A 25,978-nucleotide genomic window follows, 5' to 3' on the forward strand; every position below is an offset into this window, starting at 1 on the left:
TACTGCTTGTAATGAATGTTAACTGTCCCGACGAAAGCCATTCGATCGAAACTTTATCCCAATATATCCTTGAATATCCCATATTTTACGTTTTGTCACTGCCAGTATTGAATATTGACGTTCTGTCTTAGCTTTTTCCACTTATCACACGATATTCGTGTACTTAATTTCCATAGTGCAATTCAAGGGCACTTGAAGCATTCATATACCTGTGATGAACAACCAAAAGAAAAGTCCTGTTTTACATTATACTTAATTCATTGGTGCAGCATTGTTAAAATCCATGCTCAGCCTTTGTACTGGTAGTCTGAGCATAGATAAAATTGGATATAGGTACGAATTTTAGCTGCGGTGTGCTAATAAATCGTCTGTAGTGTAAACAGGGCTAAAATATAACGTTTGTATAATTGTATAGGACAATACTATGCTATAGTACATTATATAGCCGTTCCAAAGTAACATCTGTGATATTAGCTTACAGCACAAACAAAATACAAACATTTTTCTATAACATGAATGCCAGCAAGTATCAAATGGTTTAATTATAGCTAATCATCCGATCTTCTTTATACAGAGATTTCTATAAAGTATGGTTGCGTGTCCGGAATATAAATCCGGCTTTCGTGTCTAGAAGTCCAGCATAGTGCTGAACAGGTGTATGTCTATTCGAAAAAGGATAACTAACTTGTAGAAAATCAAAATTCAGGAAATTGTTATACCACATTTGATGCGAAGTTTTTCAAAATGCACTGCAACGTTGCTCCTTGGTTTATATTGGAATGTATTTATTTTATCTTGCCTAATCAGCGACTATATATGAATAAATTAATATCATTATTAGAATGAGTAATGATATAATATGGAGCTTTATTTTTTTTTTAGTCAATTCATTTGCAAACATTCATCGGTTTATTTAGGGAAGTCATGAAGAACTAGAGAGATTCCTTGAATAAAAAACTAAGATATTCCTCGTCTGTTTAACTTGAGGAGGTCGTTGTAATATTATTAGTGTTGTTTTGACTTTACGTTGTTCGAAATTAGCTCAGTGTGAGGTAATCTGCATTAATTTCCTGTCGGGTAATAGCAACAGAAGAGAGCTTTGTCATTGCTAGTATTGAATATTGAGGTTGTAACTAGTTTCACTTAGAAACCTCAAAACATTCTTCCTTGTCTGTATGACTTGAGGAAGTCGTCGTAATATTGTCAGTTTTGTTTTGACTGGTAAATGAGCGCCTCGTGACCGTCAGCTTTTACCCAAAACGAAATACCAAGAACCAAGAGAACATGCGGAAAAGATGGAACCATTTTGAGTCGACAAAGTACAGCTTGTAACGAATACTACCTTTCATTCAACACTTTTCAATGTGAAACTAAATAATTACACAGACACGTGTCTTTATTCAAAAACAGGATGATAATACTTCTCTTCATGTGTTCCTAGTACAATTCTAATAAACAAAACGTCAGGTGTTACCTATTCTTCTAGATGATGTGAAGTGATTTTTAATTTAAGTCACATGAAAGCACACACGCAGCCGGTTTTAATCATATTATTTCAACACAGTTCAGTTTACGCCTGGTTTCATTATTCAAAGCGAATTATCGTATTATCTTCTGTAGCTCTAGCATGATTATACATAGAACGTTTTATATTATACGGTATTACAGAATGTTCAGAATGGGCCTAGAATGTTTTCTTGTAGAGAAACAGATTTGAGTGATTGAGTAGAGATGGCGAATCTTAGAGAATCGTAGGATAGATATGATAGTGAAATTTAGTCTTTACTTATTCTTCTTCTTATTATTATTCCGCCTTACCCTGGATCAGTCACTGCAGTCAGTAGCGTAGCCAGCCTGACGATTTGTCCTGCTATGCTAATATTTTCGTGTTCATTGACTGTGAAAACAATAAATTTCTAAAGAAATGAATAATTATTTTAATTCGATATTTACATGGCGGGACAAAATCGTCAGGCTGGCTACGCCACTGACTCACTGCAGTCTTTACTCGATCAAGTCTTTACTAATAACTAACAGAATAAAATGACCAAACTTAGATGTTTGTAACGTATAATGTGTATTCTTTGAGGCATTGAGTGAAGTGTACTAAAAAGTTTAAAAATGTGCAGGTTTTCTACTTTTCTTTGTACTAAGTCTGGCAGACAAACAAGGTTCACATCTTACAAGAGACAAAAACGAACCAGAAAATGTCGTATAAAATTACAGGCAAAACACGGAGCAACGTTTGCGTAGCAGAACATGGCAATTTGAAACTATAATTCTCTTTCGTCATATAGCAAATTCCTCACAAATATAAACTAATAACTAGCAACATCAGTTTTAAAATAATGAAGCGTCAACTCTGAGTTCAATATTGAAACCTGGAGTCTGACGAATTTCCGGATGATGCAGTTAGTTTGTTTATGCTGATCTTATTAACAGCAACTTATAATAGCTGATGAAGTTATCCTTCCTGATTATGTTCCAACATTACTAGCGATATCATAGTTATAAGGTTTCTATGAAATTTATATAAAGTTTAAATGATTATTATAAAATTCCCCTGATTATAGTAATATCATCGCTTTAATAAGACCAATAATGCCTTAGCAGCTATATACTTATTATATACACTGTTATTTTCAGGGAGTTATTTTAACTCTCCCATTATCCTTTTTTAGTGGAGTTAAAAATTTAACTATAGTTTTGGAGTAAAAATAACTCTCTTTGAGGGGTTAATAATTTTTAGACCTTATTAACTATGCAGAATTAACTCCTTTTGGGGGAGTTAAGCAATCTAACCCTCTTTTATGAGTTATTTTGACTCACCTATTACCCTTTTTTGGGGGTGATAAAAATTCAACTCTCTTTTTGGAGTTAAATAAAATTCAAAATGGCGTGCACAAGAGGAGCGGGTTAATAGTTTATTATAAATTTTAGTCTTATAAACGTGAATTGATTTAACTCTGGAGTGAAAAAGGCGGAAAAGGCTTGTAAAAATTACGAATGTTTGTGCCACTAATATAATTTGACTTCTAAACCCTATATTTTAACTTATATCGCTTTCTTCATCCCGATGTATAAAATTTCTTCCTACGGCATTTAACTTTTAAGTTCAAGTTTATAAGGCTGTTCTGTTCATCTGTATATCAAAGCCATTCCCCCCATAAAATAGGGAAAAATGGCAGGGCTGACGATGATCTATTGATTATATATGTTATTTCTGGCTGTGAGGTCGTTATTTCCGTTTTCGAGACCGTCGGCACAGTTTTTTGTATCCGGGCCGAAGCTGCCGGTAAAATATAATGTGTTTATTTTTTAACCTTTGCCGTAGGCCGAGGGATTAAGTTTTCGAGACCGAGAGCACAGATTTTTGCCTCCGGGCTGAAGCTGCGGTATATAACGTGTTTATTTTTTTACCTTTACATTATTGACTTCATGAAACACAAAAAAGCAAAAAAATTAGCAAATAACTATATAAAAACTATAATTTCTGCAATCTACAATGCTACAAGCCATTTCAGAATTTTAATACGTCAACAACTCCTTAAAAGGATATCCTAGTCGGGAAACAGCCAATGAAATGGCAGATATTGTTACCATAGCAACTAAATCACGGCAAATTCGGGCAAATCGACTAGAAAAACAACGTAAAAAGCAGCGAAAAAAGGAGTAAAAAATCCAAACTAAGACGTTTTTCGGGTATGTTTTTTATTTCTAACATACTTTTAGCCTTTTCCGGAAAGGTTTTTACACATTTTAGCCTTACGTTGCTTTGGTTTGGCCGTTTTATTCACATTTCACACCGGGCCGGATGCATTTCAAGCGGGCCGGATGCAAAAATCAATATTAAATAGGTCATTTTATCACTTTAAAATTTACAGTAATCAAAGTCTTTCAGAGGTAATTCATAATTTAGGGTATAGGAAGAGTATTATTGAGGTTAAAAGCAACAACTGATGTTAGAATTATTTAAAAGTGGGCTATGAAAAGGTGATCCTTTCAGACAATTAATATAGCAATTCAGAGCTTTTGTATTGATCTGTCTTTTCAAATATACAACTCACAATATTATACAAATGCATGTGAATTGATAATAAGAAATTTTGTGAGATAAATTTACCAATATGACACTACGAGAACCTTTGGCTTTAATGTTTTTAGTTTAATAATCCAATACACAAATACAATTTGCATCAGAACTCTGAAAGTAGAAATAATATAACTCCGATAGTGGAGTTACCACTGCTTAACTCCTTTTTAAGAGTTACATTTTAACCCCTAAATGATAGTTATTCTGACTGCAAAAACGGAGTTAATATTTTACTCCAAATCTGGAGTTACTTTTAACTCCAAAAAGTGAGTTGTTCTGTACCTTTTTCCGTAACTCCTATTTTAGGAGTTAAAATAACTCCCTCAAAATAACAGTGTAGGTTAAGCTTTCAGGTTATGATTATTAGATTAGAGTAATGATATAATATTGAGCTTTATCTGTTATATTATGTATAAGAGCGCTTTGTCTTTGCCAGTACTGGATATTGAGGTTGTGTTTGTCTTTTTACTTATCACACGATACATGTACATTACGTTTGCACCAACATAAGTCTTACGAGAAATCTTAGACAATTCATTTGCAAACATTCATCGGTTTATTTAGGGAGGTCATGAAGAACTAGAGAGATTCCTTGAATGAAAAACTAAGATATTCCTCGTCTGTTTAACTTGAGGAGGTCGTTGTAATATTATTAGTGTTGTTTTGACTTTACGTTGTTGGAAATTAGCTCAGTGTGAGGTAATCTGCATTCATTTCCTGTCGGGTAATGGCTACAGAACTTTGTCATTGCTAGTGTTGAATATTGAGGTTGTGACTAGTTTCATTTAGTAATCTTAAGATATTCTTTGTCTGTTTATTCGTCGTACAATTCTAATAAACTAAACGTCAGGTTACCCATTTTTCTAGATGATGTTGAGTGATTTGAAAGCATACACACAGCAGGGTATAATCATATCCAACACAGTTCAGTTTACGGCTGGTTCATTATCTAAAGTGAATTATCGTATTATCATCGGTAGATTTAAGATGTTTATATCATACGGTATTACAGAATGTGTCTAGAATGTTTTCTTGTAAACAAAAAGATCGATTGATTGAGTAGAGATGGCGAATCGTAGAGAATCGTACGATAGATATGATAGTGAAATCTAGTCTTTGCTTATTCTGGGTAACCTTGTACTCGATCAAGTTATTATTAATAACTGACAGAACAAAATGACCATGCATTCTTATAGAGTCTGTATCGTATAATGCGTATTCTTTGAGCCATCACGTTTTACTATAAAGTTTAAAAATTTGGAGGTTTTCTTTGTACAAAGTCTGCCAGACAAACCAAGTTCCCCCAAGTTAAAACAGAAAGGTTTAAACGATGCTTTGTAAATAGATGCCTTTTTAATAATTTTTAAACACGATTGATATAAACTTGAAATTTTTCAATTTATAGAATAATGTAAATATTTATACATATTGTATCATAATTATCCATGTAAAGTCACACGTTTGTTGTGGCTAAATTTCTAATAAAGACTTTACATACATACATACAAACTAGAAGTCTGCATCGTCAAACTCCTCAACGAGACTGTTGAAATCTAAAGACATTTTAAAATAATGAAGCGTTATTGAAAGCCGCCTCTGAGCTCGTTATTGAAAACTGGAGTCTGACGAACTTCCGGAACATACCGCTGGTCTAGGGATGCAGTTACTTTGTTGATATATTTTTATTCATTTTATATATGAAACACAAACCTAATTACGTAACACAAACCTAGTACGCTACCCACCAAACCCCTCAACTACAACCAACTTGGAAACCAAGAACATATATTTTGTGTCTTTAGTTACGGCACCTCCAAGCATTTTCCTACTTCCACAGTCGCAGAGTTTCCCACCACTAGCACCATCATTCCATCCTCCAGCACCATCATTGCCACCATCATTCCATCCCCCAGCATGGTATACTCCATGGTCCCCTCCATTTCCCAATCCTTTCTAACCCTGAATAAGCTACTAGTGTCCTTGTTGTTTAACATTGGTTTACTAGTTAAATTTAAATGTAATTTAGTATTTGCTTTTCTGAACTTTACAGCAATGAGTAGACCCTACCTCAAGATCCTGTTATGACACAGAAGAATTGAAGAGCCGTTATTACGTGAAAAGGATAATAGAAAGTTGGACCATGTGAAAATAACACATGAAAATGATGTTTGCCTGGCCAGCAAACGGCATATACTACAAGTTTGACTTTGAAGAGTTCGGACAATATGATTTAGTAAAGAACTAAATCTATTTGGATTTGGTGACATTTTTAGTTTACTGTTAGAGAACACTCTTTTAGAAGGGGGGGGGGGTGTGGCGTAGCTAATTAAGATCGCCAATAGCTTACTAATTAAGTAATTGCTAGTCTTGGGCACTTTTGATTCTGTATTTCATAAAATATTCGACGTAAAGTGAATAACACCACAAAAATGTAGTATTTCGTGTAATAGTTTCACGGGCAACAAAATCTGTGTGACTCCGTGCTGTGAGCTCACCGTGGATTTTATGGTAAAATTCTTTACCCTACATTGGATCTGTGACCGTGAGTGTGGGTTAGCAACTGCGGTTTATCATTGAATTTATTAATATGCAAGAATAAAGATTCTAATATGATTTTAAACATCTACATGCAGCGTCCTTTGGCTATTCAAACAACAAGGAATAAAAAATTTTTTCAAATCCCAAAAGTATAATTAATTGCACTGGCATTACAATGCTATTTGGAGTAACTACTTATGAAAAATTATAGTGTTTGCATGCACTGTTTACACCTCGTACATCATAGTTTCCATAGTTTTATGAAGTTTCTATAATGTTTCTATACCTTATATTCCCATCATTATCATTATTAATATTATTACCATTATTAATCCTATCGTTTCACTAGACTACAATGCCTCAGCCCGAAACTTATCGTTTCCTGCTAATATTACACAGGGTGAATAAAAAAGTACCCCCTATTGAAATGAAGCTTCGGTTCGAATTTGAATGCCTTCAGGGTGCAAAAAAAACGAAACTTTTAATAATTCCCAGAGGCCTACGATCGTCTGTTATTGCATAGAAGTGAACATATATAAATATTAAGAGTTGCAGTTTTTTATACACCCTGTATCATTTGCAATGATAAATAGGCAAGGTAGGCATAGGTTGAGGCATTCAAATTGAGCATCTCTCTTTACATTTTAAGCTCCCGTGAGTTAGACATAATAATAAGACATTCAAATTCGAACAAAAGCTTGATTTTAACAGGGGGTACTTTTTTATACACCCTGTGTTGGAAAAGTTAAGAAAATGTTGCAAATTTTTGGTTTAAAATTTCATTCCTTTTGTCCGCGCCAGATTAATTGTTTGATTTGTGTTAAGTCAAAGATGACCCGTTTTTAAAACGTTACACTAAACGCTAGTTACTCCGTAATTTGATTCGTCAACATGATAGGGTATACTCAATTCAGTCTGACGTAATTCAGGTTTTGCAGCCGTCAGTTTGTTAACTAATGGTTTCACTCGTTGTTTCAACTGTTGTTTCCACGCATCTTTCTGATCTTCTCCTTTTTTCGCCGCAACAATATTCATAATGTAAGGAAAAGCACTCACGCTGACCGTTGTGAGTAACTGGACTGTTGGGGAAACATCACTGGCTTGAAGAACTCGAACGAGAGTGAGAATAAGATAAGAGAAAAGAAAAGTGAAAAAGACTTTTAAAACAAAGTAAAAAAGAATCACATGGTATGGTAAGAGGCGTTCTCTTATATTATCATAGAGTTTCTTTGATACCACGCACAGAATTTTACTATTTTCGTTCAACATCTCGCTTTCTCCACTGCCGGAGTCACTGTGAATAATTTTTAACGATAGACAACTCACGTTGTTGGGGACATTGTTGTCATTGTTGTTGTCATTGTTGTTGTCATTGTTGTTGTCATTGTTGTTGTCATTGTTGTTGTCATTGTTGTTGTCATTGTTGTTGTCATTGTTGTTGTCATTGTTGTTGTCATTGTTGTTGTCATTGTTATTTTTGTAATGCATGTTGCAATCATAAATCAGCCTCATCAAGACGACATATTGTTGTTCAACAGATGACCAAAACATCCAGGAGTAAAATGTCAGAATTGATATGTAAACAATGTAAGGAAAAAAGCAGACAATATTGAGAATTATTCCCCAAAGCAGGATAAATAAAACAGGAGGCATCAAGTAAAAACAAAGGAATATTGGAAATGAGAGAAAACAAAGATTGGCAATACACTTCATATAGTAACTTTGCCTCCTTGTTTTGGCAGGAACGCTGGATAAAAGTAAGTTAACACAATGATACAGGCATACAAACATTAAAGCAACTTGCAAGATAAAAACAACCGGAATGTAAACCAAATAAAGAAAAACAACTTTAAAGTACAGCAGAACTTTACACCGTACAAAACATCGTGATGTATTAGAGGACTTAACAGATTCAGACAAGTTAATCAATGATTTTTTCCAGCGTTTTATGTTGAAGGGCAACGTTACTAAACCAATCACTTTCGATCTGGCCTTGGACAACAAATAGATATCTATGTCATAAGCGAAATAATGAAATGCTTTTACAATAGAGGATGAATACAATAGAGCTAAAAAGTCAATTTCCACGAAAATCTCTTCACAATTGTACAAGCTGGCAAGAGGAGTCGACAGTGCCGAGAGCGCAAAAAGCACAAAATAAACGGCAGAGTAATCGAACAATTTCAGTGTCCAAGATAAAACGAAGACCACTCCCAAGAGCAAAAACCTGCGTACAAAAGATCTCACCCTTCCAAAACCATTCCAAAACAACAGACGCAGAATGGATAGTAATGACATCGGACTTTCCGTTAACCTGTAATAACCATTGACCTTTTTTTCCTCCTTTTTGCTTATTAATATCATAGCAATTAATGATATCACAGGAATAAAAACAAAGAGCCCATATAGAAGCACAGATAGGATCGTCTTAATTGTGCGCACGAATTCAGATTCAGCTGACCTTACATAACAATGATATTTTCGAGGATTATTGTTGTAACTTTTGCAGCATCTCTTTTTCGTGGATTGGGTCGCGTTTTTGTTAAAACAGATTTCTTTCTCCTGATTCATAGACAGTTGCCTCAAAAGAGCTCCAGCAATAAAATCACCTGGTGAATTTTTAGATGTCGTACATCCGACGGGATTATCACTTACACGAAATCGACTTGTTTTTCTGCCAACGTCGAGAGTCCACGTAAGCACAGCTAGGTCAGCCAGAGGCGATTTTGATGATTTTATTGCGAGCAATGCCAAGATATTATGACCGATATTGTCTGTCCACATCCATTTCCACTTTTTGACTGTGGGATTTTTCTTTTTAGAGGTGAATTGAAGATCAAGTTCTACAATATGAACAGCCTTATTTCGACCTAGTTCCTGTAGAAACCACAAATCTTTTTCGTTGACGATCAAACGACATTTCCTGTCTGTTCCACTTGAAGCAGTTGTAATAATATTGTAAGCGTCGCCAAAGACACTTTGACTGGTTACCAATAAAACAATAGCAAGCACCGAGAGAACGTATTGGAAAAATGTAACCATTTTAAGTGAACAAACACTACTTGCACTGAGTGTTAGCTTTCGTTTAATGCAAAAGATCGTACCGAAATATAATGCTATATTTCAGTACATTTTCATAACCATATGTGTAGAAGCGGCAGGGTTTCCACAAAATATTTGCACATCGCTTTCCTCGCAGTGGGTGGGATAGTAAAAAAGAAAGACAATAAATTTTTGAAAAGAATACATAATAAACAACATTAATGCCGGCCCTCCCCCATAGTAATGGTCTTGTGCAAAGAAAACCCCTGCTGGGAGGGTAATCCCCACTTTTTATCAGCGCGGGTAATTCCCTATATTCTGGAAGCGTTCTTTAATTTTACGTATTTGTTTGCTCGGTATTTTGCATGTTCAACAGGTCATTTCCACCGATTCCAAACATTTGTCTGTACACTAATTTTCACTAGGTTTATATATTGTGAAATGATTAGGTTATATATAGGTTTATATCATTATTGTCAAATGATTAGGTTATATATAGCTTTAAATATTGTGAAATTATGCAAATGAGTGGTGAAGCCAATATAATTACTCCGGCGTCAGCGACGGAGTTGAAAATTCGCCCCGGTTTTGTTTTGTTTTGTTTCTTTTTATTTTTTTTTTTATTATTTTTCGTCGTCGCAAGTCTGTAATGGCGCGAAATATACTAGTATTTGAATAGTGTATGTGATCGTATTTATCTACGTCCCAGTCTTATCTCCCAAGAGTTGTGGTGCACAGCTTTGGCTAATTTTCCAATGCGCGATTCGATTTCGCTCGCATGATATGGCAATTCCTCCAAGAGGAACAAATAAACCGTTCTTTTTATGCTGTTCGATTAAGTTTAGATTGAATTGGGGTAAGAATATATTTAATACATGTAGACTCGGTCCTATTTTAATAATATCGCTGCTATTTCGCCGTTTAACAAGATGATGTGGTCGTGTATGGGCGCGTTGACACGTCGCATAGTTTGCACAGGATCGAAGATTTAATACAACTATATACTAGTAATAATCAAAGATTAGTGAAGTGCGTTCGACTCCGAAAGATCAATTCAATCTAAAAATATATTGCAGAAGATATCAAGCCATTTTCATAGGGAAATCAGGCAAGTTATTTATTTACTTAATAACAAGGTGGGATATACTCACATAATATAGTTCTAATGGCTGTAAATAGATTAGAAATTACAACTGTAACAAAATTTAATAATGACAAAAGTCATGAATACAACGCCCTAATATAAACATGATGAAATGGTCATACAGTTCCTTGTTGTTCCTTGTATTATGAAATGAAAATATAAAATTAGTAAAGTTAAATTTGAACAAACCAGTGAAATTGAACTCTAGTACAATAGTTTTTAATGCATAATTACACATAATGTTCAAGTTAGACGACTTGGGTCACTTGGCCTGTAAGAAAGTCGTAGGTAAAATAATACAATGTTTCATAATTTTCCAAGATTGTGGCAACTATGTCATCTTCTGTAGCTGACTGAAGATCATAGGTGGCATTTAGCATACGAAGTAACGATTCAGTGGTGGTGTGGTCGAGTCGCATTTGAAGATTCTTCGTTGATTGGTCTTGTTGCTTGACAAGAATTCGTAAATTCCAATTAACATTACAGGTTGAAGGAAGCTGCTGCAATTTGCAGAAGCGGCACACAGCTTTGTTGGATGAAAGAATCTCGAGGCCTTGTTTTTGACATCCATTACAGGACAGGGTCTTGGAAGCTTGTTGGACTCCGATAATTTTGGCCATAACTTCTGTTGTCGTGTCAATCTCATGCTCATACGCAGCAACAGGGGCATCAAAAACTGCAGATTCAACCGCAGAAAACTCTTCGTTCTTCGGTGTGTTGAGATAATTTTCGAATCTGGTACACTTTATTCTTACATTTTTCAAGACGTAAGTGTGGTCTACATCAAGAGTATTGACAAAGTCGCCCCATAGAACCAGTTTAATATAGCCGCTTGGATCTGCTACGATGACATCTTGTTTTCTGACCCTGCCAAAGCGCGTTGCTTGTACTTTCTGACCCGACACTTTTAGGACTTTCCCTTTAATAGTTATCAATTGCTCCGACACCAAATTGGATACTGAAGAAACGGAGACAGGTTCTCCAGTTGCAGATTGGGATAATTCTTCAGAAAAGGCAAAGTCGACCTCGCCTTGTTCGACTGGGGTGATCGTGGTATACTTTGTTATTGTTACATTGTTTTCATCATTTCTTGCTCGTTTAAAGTTTTTAATCTTGACTGGACTTTTGGTGGTTGCGACGGCGCTCATCTCAGATCTCTTTTCTGGCGAAAAACATACGCCTCTCAGTGCCCTGTTATCACACTGAACCACACAGTTGAAGTACTTTCGTTTTGATTCAGTTGCTGTTTTAACTTGCGAAATGTTGTGCAAATAGCACAACAGGGTTTCTACATATAACACAAGGGGAATGAAAATAAGTATTGAATAACATCGACAGCTGGTGGAACTGGTGTTATCAGACCCTGATCAAAATACACTGTTTCGATAATTACGTTATTTGGCCTCGTACCCTAGCTTTCATGAATCGTGAGCCAATCGACTTGCGTGTGTTACTATTATACCTATACAAGACTTACCTGGTGGTGTATTAGAATTTGGATCATCAGCCATCTGCAAAAAAGAAATGTTATTAATGTTGTTACTGATAACTTTATTATTTTAACAATAATTCAAAAAAATAGAACTTACTTTATTTTGATATGACCTCAGCGGAACTGTGAAAAAATAAAAAAAATACTTCACTGTCTTATGAAAAGCAAGAAAGCTGATGGTAATTAACTGTACAGTAGCATAAACTTTGAATTTACGAACAATTAAGCAAAAATAAATACAATTACTATTCTACGATTGTAACTTTTAAAATAATTCCCTGAGGAAGCGGTAAAATTTCCAAAAAATAAAATTAAAGATTTTGCCCTATAAATTGTTCAAATGTTTTTTTGGCCATTTCATGTAATCTATCCTCCTCTTTTCGTCTGTACTGGAATGTTTTCAATGAATTAAGTTTTGATAAACGCTCATAAGTCATAGGCTCAATGACACACGATGAGAGTGTTCTCACTCTACTTAAAGCCACATACGTCATTCCGGGACAACTTTCTTTCTTTCCAATATTAATCCAAGCTTTAGATAAAGTAAGACCTTGACTTTTATGTATTGTAATGGCCCAAGCTAATCGTAAAGGGAGTTGTTGCCTTTCATGGAATCCATCTAATGACTGGGTAGTAACATTGATGGGGCATATTGGTACATAGTTCGAGAGTGTCTGACAAAGTGATGGACCTCTGTAATTATCAAATTTAACAACAACTGCTATTGGCAGATCAGGAGGATGGTGGTTATTTTCATATATAAAATATTCAACAGTGCCTGTCGCACCATTGCAAAGACCAACAGTCGGCCATAAATTCATTGTCAGCATAATCTTCGCACCCTTAGCTGAATACAGCACAGGCTGAAGGCCAGAAAACTCATCTGCAGGAATTTTTCGAGCGGTGGCAGAAGAATGTCGAGCGTTTATTTGAGCAATTGGTTTTTGAAGTTTGACAAGGTTTTCATAATTAAAATTAGCAACTTCCTCATTGCTATAAAACAATCTTGTTGCATCATTAAATTCGGATAAGTTGGAAATTCTTAAAGGTTGTCGAGTCAAAAGCAGTTTCCAGTCATCTACTGTTGATTCACCTTTTCTTAGCCTCAGCAATAACTCTCTAAATCGTGTTTGCTCTGGGTCATTTCCCTGTACACGCTGATTTACATCGAGTTTAACTACATTATCAAACATCTGATATGTAACATATCCCTGTTCACCAATACTATTCGTTGGTACCGCATGATAAAGCGGCTTGTCTGCTACTGGAGGTAATTGGCCTGGATCACCACATAAAATCATAGATTTACCACCAAGCAATCTGTCTTGGTAACCAGACACTTGCTTACACCGTCTATCTATCCAACCAAATGTCATTTGACCAAGCATGGAATATTCGTCAATTATGACATAATCAATTTTGCTCAAAGATTCTTGTAATCTTATCAAACTCTGCCCTGTAAGATCTTTATTACCTTTCGAACCAACTGGTAGTTTCAAAAGTGAGTGAACTGTCACTCCATTTATATTAAAGGCAGCCTTACCCGTTGTAGCAGTGACCGCACATTTCTCACCTAGTAGCACCCGGATAGCATTTATAAGATAGCTTTTGCAGTACCTGCAACCCCATTAATGATAAGGGCAAGTGAGACTTTGTTTCTATCAGCTGACGTGTTGTTCAGGTGAGAATGGACAATGTTATATGCAAGTGTCTGCATTTCACTAAAGCTATCAATATCAATATTTTCGTGGTTATCATGTAAAACTTGATCTGCCTGTGCTCTCATATTTTTTATCCAGGTAGGCATATCGCCAATTTGTTGCTCAGAAAAATGAGCTCTATCACAGTTCCAGTCATAAACAGATTCTAAGTTTGTTTCCAAAGAATGTGTAAAAGGTGTATGAAGATCTGATATGACCATCCATTCTTCACGTGTGTTTCCGGATTCTGTGTCAACTACCTGTTCTTCGGGCTCTTTTGGACGCTGAATCACAGATTGAAGTTTATCGAACCAGTCAGGTACATTTTCCTTTGCGTATTGTGTTTGAAGAAATTCTTGCCATTTACTGATCATATTTTCATTTGATGGCTCTACATTATCCCAAGCACTTTCTTGTGTTATTTGCCAAGGTTTGTATCTTAAAAGTTGATATTTGCAATACTGAGAAAAGTTTGGACCTGCTGGATTTGGTGAATATGTAGGAAAAATTCTAGGAACTACATTATCTGGAAGCTTTGCAAGCTTATTGTTCACAACTTTAAATTGTGTCGCAAATTGAACGAAATTTAATTTGGTTGTATCAATTGCACTGGAGTATTGCGCACGATTAGCGTAAATATCAAGTAGGGAATTGTTAGAACAGACTTCACCATCTGCTGAAAACACGTTAATCCTGCGTGACCCATTCAAGCAAACAGGTATCACATTGAAACTTGAACTGTGAAGTTTAAGAGAGAGCAGATGATGCATTGTTTCTTGTGCAGCATAATCTCTTTCACCAGCAGTTTTCATAATAATTTTTTTAATAGCTTTATGAGAATTAGCATTGCTAGGAGTATTATTTACAATCCTGTTAAATGCTTCTTTAAGCACAGTGGTCCTAGGCTCACATTTTGCAGCGTATTTGGTAAGATACTCGACACAAGCATAGTGGTCAATAACTATTTGTATATGACAATTCGCTCTCCAACCTTGCAGTTGAAGCTGCTGGTGGTTATTTAGCCGAGAATCATTTCTCCTTGTGACCATTTTAGCTCTAAATTGTTGCTCATGACCATTAGTATTAACTTCTTCAAATTCTAGCCTCGTCTTACAGCATTTTTCCTGTGGATAATTAAATCTACATTTTGGTTCAGAATTAGGGGGCTTTTTTCTTAAGCAATAATTGGTGCTACAACGTGTATGGCGTTGAACCATATTTAAAAGATCACAATAATCGTCATGCATATCACCATCTGAAATGTCATCATAGCGCTTTTGGCATGGATGTGTTTCTGGTCTAAGCCACAATCCATCATCTGGTGGATTTGGGTTCAATGTAGAAAGCAACCAATCTACATACTTACAAGCTAATTCAGAAGCTTTCTTACCAGCAATAATATCATTGTCGAGCGCTAGTGTGTTTTCAAGTTCTTTGTTTTCATTTTTGAACCTTTGTGCTATGAAGCCCTTAAGAGCAATCTTAGTTAGATCACACAAACCAGGGTCATTGTTTAGTTTTGCAATCCCATGGCAATGTATGCTTCCTCGTGCTTGGTATTCGAATCTATACCAATGCCATTTGGCATCAAGTGTTTTGTACAACCAGTGCTTGATGAAACTTTCAAGTCTTTGAGTAAAAAACCAATCTACAATATGTGGGTTATTGATTACTGCTTGTCGCCTTTCTTCACTAGTGGCATTGACGCTCCCAAATAGTGCATGTAAATCTGGCCAATGCATGTCTGCTGATGAGAATGTAAAGAAAAATGTGGGGGTTCCAACTGTTGTTACAATGGCTTTGAGTTCTTCTCTTACTTTATACCAGTAAGCATTAGAGCCAGCAATATTTGCTACATATCGGGATATTTTAGAAAGAAAGGCATTACTGTTACTAGAACTTGTAGCCATTTCACGCAGTTCATCTATTGTCAAGTGAGCATCCCTGGATTTTGTTTAAGAAATATTCCGCCTTGTTGCAAGGTTCGTTTTCTCTGTATCATGTTAAATACCCAATAGCTAAACCTCGGGTGACTGGCGAATCTATAAATCCATTTGCCATCAATGTTTTCAGCAAATTTGATTAGGTGCTTTACTCTTTCAGCCAAAGGAATATCCTTTAAAAGCGAGGGATTTGTTGGATCTCCTTTACCAACAGGAAATAGTGTAGGAAATGCTAGTGTAGCTAAAAAGGGTGTTTCATATTCATTAATGGGCTGGTCATCAACTGTGGGCCAATTTATTTTTTCTTTTTGACAAATATGATTTTGTATGGCAACCACTTCTTGTGGTTGTGTTTGATTAACTGGCATAAAGCTACTAACTTCTGTTGTCTGATTATAAACTTTATCTTCATCATTTTCAGTAGGAGGACCCAAGTCAGGTAAAGTAATTTCTTCAAGCACACTATCACTAACAGATTCAACAGTCATGATCTCAGATGGTACACCATCAACTGGTAATGACTCCAAAGCTTGTTTACTAATAGTAACATTTTTTAATGTGGATTGTTTTGCAAAAGCCATAATAAAGCATCCTGCACTTTTTTCCTTCTAACTTTTACATCTTTAAATGTATTGCCCTGACCTTTCATTTTTACTATAATTATAGACAGGTCCTTAGGATACCTGGGCAAAACTGATGCAAGCTTTTCAACATGCTGAGGCAAATTAATGCAATGTCCAGAATATAAGCTCTCTGCCCACCAGGTTTAACATAAACCCTCATGATTGGAAGGGCTCGAGCAATTAGCATTTCTTCTGTTTGAGTTAAACCTTGTAACTCAACAGGTACTGATCCTGGTATCATGGCATTGTCTTCAGAAAATCTTTTTGGAATGTTTTTATCTCTAGAGCATCGTAAGCAAACATATGTATCAGATTTTGGTTTGGTGTTGATTGGCCATGGCTCACAGCAGACTGTGCATTGGAAAATTGAATATTGCATAGATTTGTGAAATTGATTCATGTTGAATTTTGCCCAACTTTGATCATGTAATAGACCATTTTTTGTGCTATCAAATTCATTCAAATATTTAGTTTTAACTGAGTCACCAAGACAATCAGAGGCACTGGATGCCTTTTTCTTTTTAGCACACTTAGGGTTCACTACATCTTTGCTTTCATTTGCTCTGCATGATTTATTGAATGTGGTCTGCTTTTCAAGCCGGAGCTTTTTTGCATGCGTAGTTTCATTGGATCGCTGTTGCTTAGCAATTACTCTCTTTTTTGTAAGCATTTCTTTTCTTTTATTATCAGTTTCCTTGTCTGTACTTGGTAAAGTAGAGACATAATGTTTATTATTCAGATAACCCAGAAAAACAATATTTTGCCTCTGAGGCAATTTAACAGGTGTTATAATGGTTGCATTTGGATTTGCACTTGAATCAGTAATATGAATAGTACAGCAGAGTGCATTTGCCACTGCTTGCATGATTATGTTATCACACCAAGTTCCAGCTTTGGACATTTCCTGGATATATCTATCCCATGACATGTGCACAATATTTTCAATATAAAGGCTTGGATTGTTAATTAAATGTTTATTCCAGCAGTACGAATTTGAAAATGATAATCTGATTTTTTATACAAAGCATGGCCCATGGATGCAAAAAAACAATCACCAAGTGGACCTTCACAATCATGGGGAACTCGACCTAGTAAAGCTAACTTTTTTTCTAAGTTGATCCACAACAAATCCCAGTCATGAGCAAAAGTCGTATTTGCTAAACAAATTTCGTTAGTTGGTGGTTTTTTGCTAATTATAACTTTTTCTTTGGGAAGCAATTTTTTTCTTTTATGATTTTTATTATTACTTTTTTCATCTCTACTTAGAAAAGTAGAAACATAATGTTTATTATTCATATAGCCTAGAAAAGCAGTTTTTTCACTCTGAGAAAAATTGTTAACAGGTGTTATAATGGTTGCATTTGGATTTGCACTTGAATCAGTAATATGAATAGTACAGCAGAGTGCATTTGCCACTGCTTGCATGATTATGTTATCACACCAAGTTCCAGCTTTGGACATTTCCTGGATATATCTATCCCATGACATGTGCACAATATTTTCAATATAAAGGCTTGGATTGTTAATCAAATGATTTATTCCAGCAGTACGAATTTGAAAATGACAGTCTGTATCATTATACAGAGCATGACCGATAGATGCAAAAAAACAATCACTAGGTGGACCTCTGCAATCATGAGGCACTCTACCTAGTAGAGCCAACTTTTTTTTTAAGTTGATCCACAACAAATCCCAGTCATCAGTACAAATATTATTTGCCGAAGGCATACCGCCACACAAGCCGAATTTAGCACAAGCATATCCTTTCAAGGATGAAATATTATATTCTTCTCTGACACAACTGCCAGATATTGTATCCAAACGTAACCCAGCCGAATAACTGGGTTGTGCATATATATTTCTGTGACCACCTTCTATACTATAGACATGGTCATTGTGCTCATATGAGACCCAGCCAAATAACTGGGATTTGTGTAGATCTCTGTGCGAACACCTGCTGTAGGCACGTTGGCAAAGTCATATTTTCCAACGCTACAACTTGGCGAATTTACATAATCAATAATGTACAAAGTAGAACATGTTGACCAGGTATCTACATCACTGATGCAAAGCGATACTAAATTTGCTCTAAACACAAACTGATCGAGAAAAATATTACTCTGATTACAGCTAGGAAATGTCGAAAACAGTGCAGCGCCGAGTTTCGGACATTTCATCGTCTGATTTCTACTGGAAAAAAACTTGATCCAAAGCTTTCTGATTCTTTGATAAATATATGTAGTCATATTGAGCATAATATATAAAAAAAGAAATAGAAATTTACTTACCCTTCGAAGAAAACAGCGAAAATCAACGCCCAAGCAACAATTAAACAGACCGAGCACATGGAAAAGATAAATATCGATGACTTGGTTATACACGTCATGCTCGAGTAATACTACCATTTGCGTTCAAGCTTGCGACGTGCGATTTTAAAACGTACGTTTGACGTTTCAAAACGTACGTTTAACGTTTCAAAACGTTACGTTTGCCGTTTCAAAACGTACGTTTTGTCACGCCCCCTGCCATGTTTGGGTAATTAAATTGACATGTTTTTGCAGTTCATACGGCATGTTTAAATATAGCGACGTTTGTACTTATTTAAAAATACTCAATACAGCAATTTGAAAAATGACATTCATGACATGACAATGGACCAAATACAAGTGCAAGTTCAGATTGGAGAAACACGGCGTGTTTTTTTCACGGCCTCGCCGAGGACATACAATGATTTAACCGAAGCTATAAAACGAGAAATCCCTAAAACAAGAGATTTGACGTTCGGATTGCTGTACGAAAATGACGAGAAAGAATACGTGGTAATGAACAGTGATCCCCTATGTTTCCGAGTCGCAATTACTGGAATAAAATGTATTCCAGGGACGGATATTCATCGTCTTAAATTGAGAGTATTCGAGGGCTCTTCACCAAGTGTAAAAGCGAAAGTTGACAGTAGAGCCCAAGTTGAGGAAGTGACCGATTCACATTGCAGACAGCCACAGTCAAAATCTGCATTAAGACGCTACCCAACGTCAAGTACAGTAAAATCTTGTCTTGTAAGCAACTTTATGGGCTGTGAGGATATAAATAGTGATGATACTGAGGAAGATCGCATGATCATGGGCCTAGACAATGACAGTGACGATCGTTTAGATAACGACTTATGTGTTGAGAAAACTCCACTTGAGAGATACATTACGAAAAGCGAGGAAAAGATTGACGAGCAGGAAACAGTAATTAGGCAGCTACAAGCAAACATTGAAAATGTTGAAAAAAAAATAGCAAGAGTCAAATCAGATCCAAATAATGGAAATATATGTAGAAATTGTCACCTTAGGTTGGGTCACACTGCTCGCAATTGTCAACTCGATAAATGCACATCGGTCTTTAAATGCGGATTGGAAAAAAATCACCCAGGCGAACATAAATTAAAGGAAATGCGATCGCAATTAAAGCAACACGAAATCAAACTTAAACAGTTAAGGGAAGAACTTCGCAATAGAAAACATGCTGTAGAAAATGCGACGGACAAAAAACATGTTAGAATCGAAAGTGAGCTGTTGCAAGCAAATAGGGCGGCTTACATGGTAAACGGTAACCAAAATTGGTCATTACTACGAAAACACGTTTACCTAGTGCAGGAGTACTGCAAAAAAAATTTGGGAGGAAAAATCCCCGCAAGACATGATATCGGACGTATTTTGAATGTCGCCCTCGGTCTTGCTGACGACGATTCGAGTAATAACCAGTTTTACAGCCGGTCAAAACAGAACACCAAGCGACGCAAACACGAAAATCCAGCTCGATCCTCACTCGAGCATCATGGAATAGAGTTTCCTAGTTCGAGATTAGTCAGTACTCAAAGTAGCAGTTCCTGTAGTAACAGTATAAGCTTTGATACTGATAAAGAAAAGCCTTCACAAATTTTGCATAGTGCCCCTGCATCAGAAGAAGAAGAAGCTGAGCAATTAGCTATTGTCATCAGAGAAAGCTTGCATAAATCAAAACCGCAAACTCTGGAGAGTGCCAACACGAACTTGTCTTACCCTACCCCACAGTCAACATATGCCCCGACAGGCTTCGATCTCCCTATGGCATATGGAAACATGTACACCCCAATGGCAATGCCTTCTTTGGCATCGATTTGTCCCTATTTCCCAAGCTACTCACCAATGGCAATGCCGTACACCCAATCTACTGGGGACTGTGTTCGCACAACTACGAGTACGCCGACAAACAGTTTCATGACGCCGGCGCCGGCAGAGTCGACAAGTGACGATGTACCTGAAGTCAGTGAAAATGACGCAGTTTCTATGTTGTTAAATTTGTCATCGCAAAACAATTAGTTAATCTTATGCGATAATATTATGACATAGTCCAAGTTTTATTTGATATTACGTTCAATAAGGTACCATTATAGGTTTACCAGGCGAAGGGAAATATTTCTTCAATAAGGTGCCATTAGGTTTACCAGGCGAAGGAAAACATTTCGTTATTAAAATCGTTTTTGAATTCAGTGGCGAAGCAAACGTCGATAATTGGGAGGGGGCATATTCATATAGTCATGTTTTGCATGATTAACTTCTTTTTTAAATCGATTGTCATTACATTGTGTGAGTTTATTTTATGCCCCCCTAGGCCTCCAATTACAGTATTGATGCTGGCTAAACGCCGCGGTTTGTTTTAGAACCAACGTAAAATACACCCTTGCAATTGTGTTTCGCTCGCATGCTTCTGGCTACATAGTAGGCTAATATTACTGGAACTTGATTCGATTTTGTACGTTGTGGTTGTTCCGTACCAGATTTATTGTTGTTCAGTTAATGTTAAAATGTTTGAAATAATCGAAATAAATTAAAATGAAAAAAATACCATCGTTTCAACGTCGCAAAATTTGAGAGTTATTACGTAACTGATGTTGGATTTATTGAAATACGAAAGGTTATATTTAGAACTATTGTTTCTGATGACGCTACATTTTCTCTATACTAATTAATATTCAGAAGTCAGAACTATTTTTATATCAGCCATTTCAATCGTGCCTGCATTATCGAATGAAAATAAATGCTCATTTAATTGTAATAAAGCAACTATACCATGGCTATACTACAGTGCTAGATAAACAAGTAAGATGTGGCTTCATAGAAACCTGTCATGTCCGTTGGTGAAAGTGTCTCGACGGCTTCTGCAACCGCAAGATGTAAATTATCGTGGACCAATTTCCTGAGTTCACCATTTAGAATGTTTTTAATCTTGTTGAAACATAATTCAATTGGATTCAGATCAGGAGAGTATGACGGCGTATATAATAGTTCTATACCCATTGTGTCAAACCACTCTTCCAAAATTTCTCCACCTTCGTAGTGATGAGACGAAAGATTGTCCATCACAACGATGTCACCCACCTCAAGGCATGGACGACCTGTATTAACGTTGACCACTCTTCCGGCCTCTTCGAAAAATGCAAGAAAACGCGCGGTGTTTGTTGCTCCGCTAAGAATATTATAATATTCGGGCCCAACAATTGAAACAAGCAAGTTCAATGTGTTGTTTGGAGATTCCTGCTTTCGTATTATCTCCACACTGCGCGTTCCTATAGCACTGTGTCCGTACGTGCGAGTTCCTACGTTTGGTATTTTTATTCCAGCTTCGTCGAAAAATTTTAACTTTCTTGGATCCTTCGATGAAAGATAGTTTATGAAAAGTTGTGTGTAAAACATGTTGTTTGGAGTAAACCGCTCCCTCGCCAGTTTGGTCAGTTTCTTTCTTGTATACCGTTCACCTGAAGGCATCCTGCTTTTTATTGCTCTCGAAACAGTTGACATGGAAACCTCTTGGACGCCACATTCTGTTAGCTCCTGGATGATTTCCGCAAGAGAAATTGACGGCGAATTAATCTTTAACACTTCGATTAGTTCGAGGTCATCTTCCTGTAATTTTGACTGTCTTTTGCCACCTCTGCGCTTGGGTTGTACTGTTGGAACTTCTTCACAAAATCTATTCCAAATATTTTTTACCGTATTGGGAGATACTGTAAATTCGTTGGAGTACTGTACATACGTTCGTGGAATGTAACCAGTAATACGGTCGCCACCTTCTTTCAAAATTTTATCGATGATAAAAGATGCAAATTCTTCGCCAATGGGTTTACCAGGACAGTAACTGCGACCATATAGATTTACTTTTTTTACAGAGTACGGATCCATATTTGTTTACACTAGATATTATGCCAAGTTCGTTTAGACTTCAAAAACATGTCAATTTAATTACCCAAACATGGCAGGGGGCGTGACAAAACGTACGTTTTGAAACGGCAAACGTAACGTTTTGAAACGTTAAACGTACGTTTTGAAACGTCAAACGTACGTTTTAAAATCGCACGTCGCAAGCTTGAACGCAAATGGTAGTAATTTCATTGGACAAGATGTCACGACATCGAGGCTAACTCCACAAACATGAATTCTCAAATTCGCGTGGCATATCGAAACCCCCCGCAAAGACACGATTAGAATGCGTTCTCCTTCGTCGAACGCAATAAGCGCGAATTCCAAAGGCAAAGTGTAAGACGAAGCGAATGTATCATGCGGTTTATTTACATTTTTGAACAATTGAACTTCTATACTGCGATGTGCTTCTGAATTTCGCGATCGAACATTTAGGTTCGCAAGGCATCTAAATGCGAATATGTATGCGAAACAATACGCGAACTGTATTGTTTATGTTCAGAAGCTCTATATTGAAGACTGGCACGTGCGCCGGAGTTAACGCCAGAACGGCGTCTTGTTTGATTTAAATTAACACTCGAAAGCTAATAACTAGACTTCTTTTATACTGTATCGCAAAACATTTTATGTGACAGCATGCAATATACGCAGTGAAACACGCAATCTACTGATGCATGAGGAATTTAGTTACCTCAATCCGCGCGTGGAAATTTAGGTTTTCATCAATCACGCGTGGATGGATCTCGCAATCCTGCAAGGTATTCTTTTACTTATACGAAAACATGATTTAAAAGATCAAAATCTATTTCCGGTCAGCTTGTACTCGATCAAGTCTTTTACTAATAAATAACAGAAGAAAATGACCATACTTAAACGTCAGCTGTATCGTATAATGCGTATTCTTTGAGCCATCACGTTTTACTATAAAGTTTAAAAATTTGCAGGTTTTCTTTGTATACCTGAAACCTGGAGTCTGACAAACTTCCGGAACATACCACTGGTCTAGGGATGCAGTTAGTTTGTTAATATATTTTTATTCATTTTATATGAGACACAAACCTAATTAACAAAGCTAAAGAAGTTATCTTTCCTGGTTATATGTTCGAATATTACAAACTGATATTATAGTTAGAAGTTTCTATGAAGTTTCTATAATGTTTCCAAGATTAAAATTCCCATTATTATATAATCCTATCGCTTTGACAAGGCTAATGTCTTAGCATTTATACTCATGCATGATGTAGGCCAAGCATTGAAAATCAATTTTAAAAATTACATATAAAAGTGAACATGGTTTAGAAGTGATCTGAACATACGAAAAGAACTGTTAATATTAATCAAATAATCAACTCATAGTTTGCTAATTTGAGCATGTTTGTGAAACGTAAGACTTCTATCAATTCAAAATGTGTGGATTTGGGAAGACGGGACCAGACCTGTTCTTAAAACAATTCCATAAACGAAAAAGTCTGACCGGCAAGCAGCTAACAGCTAACTGCAAATTTCAAATCGCTTTTGGGGGCAAGTAGCTAGCTAATTCATGCTTCAGTTTTCATAGACAAATTGCCCTCTTCGAACAACTTCGAACAGCTAACAGTTAGCCTCAAAATATGATTTGAAATTTGCAGTTTGCCGTTAGCCGAATGCCGTCAATCTTAAATAATGTCCCTATTGTCGATGTTTTACAGAAGATAATTATTTTATGTTTTCACTTTCAGTTCTTTCTTCGGCACGTGGTCACATGTTTAAACATTTGAAGACACATTGTCAATTGTGATTGTAATTTCATTCTCAGAACCGGGTAATTCGCTATTTGAGTCGTCCACATGATAGGTTGTACTCAATTCAGTCCGACGTAATTCAGGCTTCTCAGCCGTCAGTTTGTCCACTAATGGTTCCACTCGTTGTTTTAACTGTTGTCTCCACGCATCTTTCTGATCTTCTCCTTTTTTCGCCGCAACAATATTCATAATGTAAGGAAAAGCACTCACGCTGAACGTTGTTAGCAACTGGACTGTTGGGGAAACATCGCTGGCTTGAAGAACTCGAACAAGAGTGAGAATAAGATAAGAGAAAAGAAAAGCGAAGAAAACTTTTAACGCGAAGTAAAAAAGACTCACATGGTATGGTAAGAGACGTTCTCTAATATTATCATAGAGTTCCTTTGATACCACGCACACAATTTTATCTTTTTCATCCAACACACCACTTCCTTCACTGCCGGAGTCATTATCAACAATGTTCAAGTATGAACCGCTCACGTTGTTGAGGACATTATCTAGTTCATTATGAAGGTCATTGTTGTTGCTATTGTTGAGGTCATTGTTGTTGTCGCTGTTATTTTTGTAATCCATGTTGCAATCATAAATCAGCCTCATCAAGACGACATATTGTTGTTCAACAGATGACCAAAACATCCAGGAGTAAAATGTCAGAATTGATATGTAAACAATGTAAGGGAAAAAGTAGACAATATTGAGAATTATGCCTGAGAGTAGCCCAACTACAACCTTAGGCATGTTGAGAAAACAAATGAATAGAGGAAAGATAAGAAAAATTGAATTCCATAAATGCGTTTGGAAGAAAATACAATATAATCGCCTCCTTTTGTTGCCGAGGGCGGGGAAAGATCGAGTTGAAAGAAACAAAGTAATAATGCATGCAATAATTAAAGCAACTTGCAATATAAAAACAACTGGAATGTAAACCAAACAAAGAAAAACAACTTTAATGTACAGCAGAACTTTATACCGCGCAAAACATCGTGATGTATTAGAGGACTTGACAGATTCAAAAAATATAATCAACGATTTTTTCCACATTTTTATGTTAAAAGGCAACGTGACTAAACCAATGACTTTCGATTTAGCCTTGCGCGACAAATAGATATCTATGTTATAACAAAAATAATCAAATGCTGCAGGTACAATAGGAAATAAATGCAATAGTCGTGAGAAGTCAATTTTCACAAAAATATTCTCAGCATCGTAATATATGATCGACAAAGGAATGGACAACGCCGAAAGAGCAAAATACACAAGAGGAAAAACGCTAGAGTGCTCGAAAAATTTCAGTGTCCAACACAACAGGAAGATCACTACCAAGAACAAGCACCTGCGTACAAAAGATCTCACTCTTCCAAAACCATCCCAAAACAACAGACGCAGAATGAATAGTAA

At 36.2% G+C, this 25,978-nt stretch overlaps 2 protein-coding genes across 3 annotated transcripts in view; both read right to left on the reverse strand.

Moving 5' to 3' along the window:
- LOC114523993 (RIMS-binding protein 2-like) overlaps window positions 1–25,978 on the reverse strand; it is a 55,360-nt gene that overhangs the window by 22,400 nt on the left and 6,982 nt on the right. The gene's annotated exons all lie outside the window — the stretch shown is intronic.
- LOC114523994 lies at window positions 10,717–12,384 on the reverse strand. The gene is made up of 2 exons (XM_028545085.1): window positions 12,295–12,384; window positions 10,717–12,105 (listed from the first exon to the last, which is right to left on the reverse strand). The coding sequence occupies exons 1-2, from the start codon at window positions 12,326–12,328 to the stop codon at window positions 11,066–11,068; spliced, it is 1,074 nt and encodes a 357-aa protein (XP_028400886.1). The 5' UTR covers window positions 12,329–12,384; the 3' UTR covers window positions 10,717–11,065.

Source organism: Dendronephthya gigantea, unplaced genomic scaffold (assembly GCF_004324835.1).
Source record: "Dendronephthya gigantea isolate DGI-Jeju-01 unplaced genomic scaffold, DenGig_1.0 000029F, whole genome shotgun sequence".
Classification (NCBI taxonomy): Eukaryota; Metazoa; Cnidaria; class Anthozoa; order Malacalcyonacea; family Nephtheidae; genus Dendronephthya; species Dendronephthya gigantea.

Coding starts and splice junctions, on each gene's coding strand:
- LOC114523994 (XM_028545085.1), bottom strand. CDS start 12,328: ATGGCTGATGATCCAAATTCTAATACACCACCAG. Junction 12,106..12,294: donor AAATTCTAATACACCACCAG/GTAAGTCTTGTA, acceptor TGTTATATGTAG/AAACCCTGTTGTGCTATTTG.